This window comes from Pygoscelis adeliae, unplaced genomic scaffold (genome assembly GCF_000699105.1).
Source record: "Pygoscelis adeliae isolate BGI_AS28 unplaced genomic scaffold, ASM69910v1 Scaffold386, whole genome shotgun sequence".
NCBI classification, from domain to species: Eukaryota; Metazoa; Chordata; class Aves; order Sphenisciformes; family Spheniscidae; genus Pygoscelis; species Pygoscelis adeliae.
Genome location: NW_008824940.1, coordinates 2,647,339 through 2,655,149, shown reverse-complemented (window position 1 = coordinate 2,655,149; position 7,811 = coordinate 2,647,339). Strand labels below are relative to the sequence as shown.

General features: G+C 38.7%; 1 protein-coding gene across 1 annotated transcript in view; it reads left to right on the top strand.

Moving 5' to 3' along the window:
* Positions 1-7,811, top strand: part of SH3KBP1 (SH3-domain kinase binding protein 1) — a 220,850-nt gene that overhangs the window by 196,528 nt on the left and 16,511 nt on the right. The window contains exon 12 of the mRNA XM_009325486.1: positions 2,745-2,830. Within this exon, the coding sequence (XP_009323761.1) occupies positions 2,745-2,830 (86 nt within the window). The remainder of the gene's footprint in view (positions 1-2,744; positions 2,831-7,811) is intronic.

Sequence of the window (7,811 nt, the reverse complement as noted above, 5' to 3'; positions counted from 1 at the left end):
TTGGGTCAGTTTGGGTCAGCTGTCACGGCTGTGTCAGCTCCCAGCTTCTAGTGCAGCCCCAGCCTGCTCACAGTTGGGGCAGCGTGAGAAACAGAGAAGGCCTTGAGGCTGTGTAAGCACCCTTCAGCAGTAGCTAAAACATCTGGGTGTTATCAACACTGTTTTGGTCACAAATCCAAAACATAGCACCATGCAGGCTGCTATGAAGAAAATTAACTCTACCCCAGCCAAAACCAGTACATGATCCTAGGGGGAGAAATTGCTGTAGTTAAAAAGTGTGTCCCATGAGTTCTCCATGTCTGCCGGTTAGCAGAAGAGGGTTTTTTCCTGTTCTGAGTAAGTGGCTTGCATCTTATGCATCTCACTGACTTTTTGAGGTGATGATTGTTTTTCCATTTAAATGTAATCCTCCTTCCTTGGAGGCAGGTTAGGGCATCAAGGGCAATAGGGGAGACAAAAACCATGTGGGACAGACAATAGCCGTCAATTTGCTCCAAAGGCTTCACAGCTTATTTAGACGTACCTGTGATTATACAATTTACCAATGAGCCAATTCTCTGGAGTCGGCAAGCCATAAAGACCTACAGAAAATGCATTTTTACAATCAGTCTAAACCAATCTGTGTCCATGCTGCTGCTAACAGGGGCAGGTTCCCTCTCCTGGCAGCCCATTCCTGCAGCCTCCCTTATGTTAGCACCAGCATTTGTGCAGCCGTTCAGCCATATGGGTCAGGGCGTTGCTCCAAATGGCAATTAATCAGTTTGCAGTGGGATTTCTATTAGTGTGGGGTTTTTTTCAGGCTGATCATCTGTCTGATCAAGCTGACGGCCTATCTGCATGGGCACGAGCAGAGGGAGGGAGATGCTGTGACCAAGAAGGGATGGCTCCACTCCTTTCACAACAGTATGGATGTAGATCGGCATAATAAGTCTGTTGATTCTTTTGACAACAGAGTTGGTTTTTTTTGTGGGGATGATGTCATGTATCTTCGTATCTTTTGTAGTCAAATGGTAAATGTTGTGACTTTCAGCCCTAAATCGCACCATCCTAAGAATCTCCTCCAAAACTGTACTCACACATTTCCCAGAGAGCTTCCAACTCACATAGTGCTCTCGGTTTGCTGAGAAATATATGTGTGCAAAACAGAGTATGCAGTCAGATGCTCATTGCCCTGTCAGCCAAGAAACTATGTTCCTTCTTATAGATTTACAAATATATAAGCAATTTTTTAAAACAAAGTTAAATACCATAAGATAAGAAAATGAATTCATCAGCTAGATCACTTGGAGAATACCCTTATTTATCGTCTTGCCAATTAATATGTTTTTCTAGGAATGTGTTAAATTTCTTCTGTTTCCTTCCTGGTGCAGACTGCCTGCCATATTGATAGCTGTGTAGGACTAGTTTGTTTTTCAGGTCATAAACTGGTTGTCTATCTTTTTTAGTTCATAGAATACTTGTCACCCTACCACAGTGTTTAACTGGATATATGTTCACTTAATCTGTGACTTCCTCCTTTTTTTAACACAAATTTTCAGGCTCTTTGTCACAGCCTTCCTGAACTCTGAAATAGGGTTTCCAACCACTTTCTGTTTTGCTCATAAACTGCTGCTGTGAGCTGAGGTTCAGGCCATCTGTCATCAGCTTATGGCATCAAAAGCAGAGACAAATGAAAAAATCAATGAGATTCAGGAGCTTCCTATGTATTTTACTGGCAATGGCTAATTATTGCTGTTCATAGATATGCACATCTGCCTGGGTTCTTTCAGGGACAGATCTATATTTTTACCCATAATTTGGGTACCTTATGTACATCATAATTGTTACAGCGCTACGCTGGGAATAGTCATTGTGGAAAAACGATGGTATTTGTTAGGTGACCTGATAATGATGGTAAGTACGATTTGTTGCATTAATTGAACAGTTGTTATCACAGTAAATGTCACAGATAAATGTCACTGTGTGACCTGTGCAATGCTGAGCTACTTGCCTACCACTGGCCCTTTTTTAATTAATTGTTTCAATAGTCAGATTATTTTAGTAAACTTAAGTAGTTGTGGGATATAAAGTTCTACAAAGAAAGAATAATCATGTTGCTTATGTTTGATCTCCTGTTTGGTTTAAAAATAGTTCCTCTGTGTGAAGTATCAGAACTCTTGACACTTGCCTATTCCAAAGACATTTTCAGACAGACTAGGTGATCTTGGTTCTTTGGACCTGTGGAAAGAATATTCATAGTCTAATCTCGTAAGCAATGTGCAAAAATAAATAAAGATGTTTTTTTGGTGGAAGAGCTGCATTTATGAGTAAATACTAGGAACCGCTGAAACACACAATGCTAGCTTGAGGTTCTCTCCCTTTCTGCATTATTCTAGATAGACCATCGCTATAGTTTATGCAAGCCAATTAATTAGAAAAAATTACAAATAAGGTGTTGAAGAATGTCCCTTTGCCCTTAGGTTTCCTTCATGTTGAGATGCTGCGAACATCTGAAGAATTATTCAGGACACTACGGTGTCTAAAATAGGCTTTTTTGACAGGTGTTAAGGAGAAATGAGATAAGGTTAATCCATACAGCATGTCTGCTTACTGGAGATTGCTCTCTCTGACACATTGCTATTACTCTGGTGCTACAAAGGAAGAATATTTCGGTTGCTCATTATTAATTGTAAGTTAGCTATCAATTTACTGTAACCCACACAAAAACTCCAATAAAATATCTCCTCTTCTTGACCCAAATGCAGGAGTGATAGTCCAAAAGTGGAATTAGTGAGCAGTACAGTATCCGGCACTCTAGAGAAAGACTCCTCTGAAAGAAGCAATGACATCGGTAAGTTATAGTGCTTTTTATAGTTTGCCTAAGAAATTCATGGTGTAAATTTCTGCTTTTTAGTGACTTTGTTGCGATCCAAAAGGCAGATTGAGGATTTGGCAATGAATGTGAGTGCATTTATATCAAATTTTAACTGCAGGATTAAAGGATCATTTCTGCTTTACTTAAAGAAGTTTTGTTGGGGTTTTCTGTTTAAAAAAAAATTTTAAAAGGGAATATGGAATGGTGAGCTATTTTGAAGAGGAGGGCTCTTGTTCTTTCAGTTTAAAAGTCTGAAACACGTGAGAAGGCCAACCATAATAAGTCATACTAGTTTAACAGATGTAATATTAGTGCTGCCATATTTTTAATGCTGCAAAAGATTGTGGTTTTGGTGCAGTTAGTAATCTTTACACTTTCCAATACAAAGGAATAGAGACCCAATTCAGGCCAATTTGAATAAATCTTACTGCAAGCACCAATTAAAAGCAGTCTAAATTTCTCTTGAATATAATAATTTGTGTTCCTGCAACACAAACAGTTTAATCGGGAAATCACCTGGAAAGGAGTAGCGCTAGGTTATTTTTCTGTCTTCTCTCACCCTCCTTCCTTCTCAAGTTGGCAGTGCAGGAGCGATGTTTGCTGGGGTGCGTGCTGCAGTAAGTGGCACTTGGAAAGCAGGGTGCTCTGAGTCTTGTCCCAGGGCTGTAAGCAGAAGCAGCGACAGCCATCTTCTGCCGCTACTTAGAAATACGCTGGCGACAGCTGCTGCCGTCGCTCTCCTCTGCAGTCGCAGCTGTGCCGCGAGAGACCCGTTTTTGTAAAAGGCAGAACCAGGGTACCCTGAATGTGTAAGCATTACTGCCTTTCGCTGGTGGCATTAAATGTTATTTCGGTCTTTCTACCCAGACTGCTTTATTAGGAAAACATTTCTGTAAAATAGTATACTTTCAACAGCCAAACCTGCCTTTTCTTTGGACTTGAAAGCAGAGCTTTAAGTTATAGATGGATGTTAATTGCAATGTAAGAATAAAATGCTAAATTGATTTCACATAGGTTTATGAGCTTTTCAGCATTCATATGTCTGCTTTTTTTAACCTTCTGCTGTTGCTATGGCTTATGATAGTAACATTCTTCCAGAGAAGCAAGTAGTGTGTTTTTTCCAGTTCTTCATTTGGAATAAACGTAGAAAGTTAGAAGCTTGTGATAAATTGCATGAACATTTTTATTGTAGAGATTAATGTAAAGGAATGGGACTGAAATGCAGTCAAATTCTACCATTTAGCGTTTGTTACTCATGTTTACAAATTTGCTTCAAAGCATGTAAGCTTTTGCTTACTTTAAATTTAAAGAAAGCTATGACTGCAAATAGCGTATAGTGGTCTGATGGAAGTAAACTCTTTTAATCCTGGTGCTAGTTTCCTTGGAATCACTATCAGGATAAAAGCTTAGTGTGTTTTGTATTTTTCTGGGTTTTTTTTAACAACCTATAAAAGGCTAGGTAGGAAATTTGATTTATAATAATTTTTGCTCATTCCCAGAACTTAGGTGGGGGGTTTTTGTGTTGGTTTTTTTTAATGGACAATAGGAGCCAACAGGAGTCCATAAACCAAACCACATGCACAACATGTTGCAAAGGGTTTAGCTGATGACCTCCTGTTACCATTAACAAGGGGAACCTATTGAGCCCAAGGATAAAATAGTGTGAATACTTAGATAAGTATAACTTGATAGGGTCAAACCAGAATGGCATTTACAAGGGCAAATCATGTCATTCTAGCCTGTTAGACAACTCATTAAAAGAAAAAAATAAATCAGTGATGATTTTGGAATGAAAGTGGACCCAAAGATCATAACTGATAGGAATTTTCAGGAGGCTTTTGACAGCTCGTGTAAAATATTGTTAAAGAAATAAACAGCCTTTTAAGAGAGGGTAGAACAATAAATAAAAGCTTAGTAAGCCAAAACAAGTCTTTTACTATGAGGAGAGGTTTGGAGTTCAGGACAGTTTATAGGGCAGTGTAATTGGGAAGATTTATGATAAATGTATTAGATTTTTTATTTATTTACAAAGACAACAATGGGTTGGAGAAATCTTGTGGCTAAATGAGTTATTAGTAAAAATGATGGGGTGAGTGAGTGGAGTTCTCCCAGTGTATTGCAAAACTCACACGGGCAGTGTGAGTCCAGATAATATATAACTGTGGTATGTGTTACCGGTGTTGCCCCAGTCTCATGTACTCTATGGGGAGGACAGCCTCAGCTTCTCCAAGGTTCATTCTTCCAGTCAAAATGGATCTGAGTAAATATAGTCATTTGATGTCTTTTCACTAATCCAAGTTCACACCACGAATTAGAGTGGACCTATGTGACAGACAAGGTGGGGCTTAGCAGTAGCCTTTGAAGAAAAGGGAAGTTAAATGGCCTTCGCAGCGGCTCAGGTGTATGACCGTTCTGGTTACTGGGCTCCTCTTTATTCCTCCATTAGCCCCAACACCATTCTCAGGCACTTAGAGCTCTCGGGGAGGAGAGAGGAAAAAGCAGTAGTCAGTTGCAAGTTGCCTCACCCTCTTTCATGCTTATGCTAAGCACTGACGGTGAATCGTGGACCGAAAATGAATACTACAGCACTCTCCTGGCTTTTTTGCACTAGTGATGTTAAGCTGGATAATGGCTGTCATGTTCTCAGTGTTTAGGTCCTATAGCCAGTCTAAAGCTCTTGTTCTTTCATTCAAAGCAGAGAGATGTACAGAAGCACTGGAGAGACAGTTTTGGTTATAAAACAAACTATACTAAAGCTGGATGGAGAGCAGTTTTCCATTCGGTGAAACCTTTTTAAGGATTTCTAAGTTGGTTCCTTTTCTTTATCATGATGAGACCCAAACCTTTACGATGAGGGAGGAGAAGGGTCCTTCCATATGCCATCTCCCAAAAACCAAACAAGCGATCAGCAACAACAAAATCAGTAATTCCATCAACAATTGAGAAGCAGTATGCAGAGGGGAATTGGGGAATGCAGGCTCAAAACTTGTATTCTCTCTAGGTCCCCTATTGTACTAGGTCAATGTGTTAAACATTGCTTTTTTTCAGAAAAGGCATTCTACTATTTGTTTTCTAAGTAATTTTCCATCAGTGCAACAGTGTGATCTAACCAGAAAACCCCACACCTTTAAAGACATTCTCACCCAACTTTACCGATCAGGAAAGTCACAAATGCTTGAGCAAGGCTGAGGTGATGTGTAATACTGTGCATAACGTTCTGTCAGTTGCGTGTATAAAACGTTGGGTTTATGTAGATGTTAGCGCATGGCTTGATTTCACTAGCATGTTCTGCAGAGTTGTGACTTGACATTTAAATTTCTTGATGATAATACAGCACTGATTACAATTTTGCAATCTGTACTGACAAGTGCAAGTCCTGTTCAGCAACATCACTGCTGATTGTAGATATAATGGCAGCTGTTACTACTGTTGTTCATGCTTTTGCTTCTTTCCACAATTTTTACAAAAAAGCATTGGAAAACTAGCCTTCGGAATATATTATTTAAGAGAAACCATTCCCCATTTCTCCTCACTTCTTTTGTTTTCTTTTTCCCTGTTTTCAGTGATGCCTTTACTTTCCTTTCCACACATCTTTCATCCAGCTTTTCCTATTTACATCTCTTTGCCATGGGTAACACTTCTTCATTTCATGAGGGTAAGGCTTTTTTTTTTCCCGTTTCTTTTCTGTCCTGTCTTTGCTTAGTTGACAATGCGTAACAAACAAATACAAAAAGAAGTGTTTTGTACAACACCTAATGTGTGCAATGCTATTACAGATTTTTTTTTTAATTAAAATTTGAAGTTGAGTGTACTGTGACAGAACATCCCGCACCACAGCATTACAATAAGAAATCATTATAGTTTAGTTTATTTTACTGTAAGACATTTTAGTGATGGAAATGACATGTACAGTTTGCACGCGCTGGTTGTCAATACTGTGGTTTCATTAACCTGTTCTTACCGACAGATGGTGTCATCGCAAAGTTTAATGCCTGTATTTTGTTGTGATGTCCTTACATGTTACAAGACAAAAATATGTAGCAACATGCTAGGATAGTTCTCTAGTCTGAAAGAGGAAAAAAAACCCAACAAAACGAAACATAGGAGTTTGAAGAGCGCTCATTGGCTCTCAGTGGAACGTGCACGGTCATGTCACCCAAGGCTTTGTCTCCAGTGGTTAAATCACAGTCGTTATTGTGTAAAATAACATGTACATGTAACACGTAAGTTACATGTTGTAAAGTCTCATGTACTGTTCTGGACTGACAGTGGCTTTTTGAGCTTAGTTTAAAATGCTTCCAAAGCAACATAAGCTATGCTGAAAGGAAACCCTGTTCTACGAACAGAATAGTAGTCCTTGTGTAGAATTACACTGATTTCAACAGCTTAAATCCATGCCTTATTGCATAACTTGACTTTTTTTTAGGTTTTGTGTTTCTTTTTAATTTCACAAATAATTGTTATATCTGAGGGCCAGTGCAATGACAGAAACATCTAGCGCATATAATAGCTTACTGGATCAAAAACTAATGCTTCCAGAAAATTACTGAATTATTCCAATTAATTATTGGTATTGAGTTATTTCTGCAAGTCAGGATTAATAGTCTCATGTTTAACTATATATATATATATATATATATACACACACACATACTTTGGAATCCTGCAATCCTGAAACAAGACTTGTCTGTCCAAAATAGGCTTGCTTTGAAATCATCTAGCACTTAAAATCATATGGATTTAAGCTAAGTGATTTAAAGAATAAGCCACAAAGAAAGAAAAATAACATATCTACTGTGGAAATGCTCAGTTAATCCACACAAGAAGCAGTTTCTGTGCTTCGCAAAAAGACTGAGCTGCACAGGCACTTCCCACACAGAGCCAAGTGGACACATCTTTCCAATATTTTTCCTGGCTCTTTACACATTTTGCATGGTATTTATGAAAGCAGTTAATT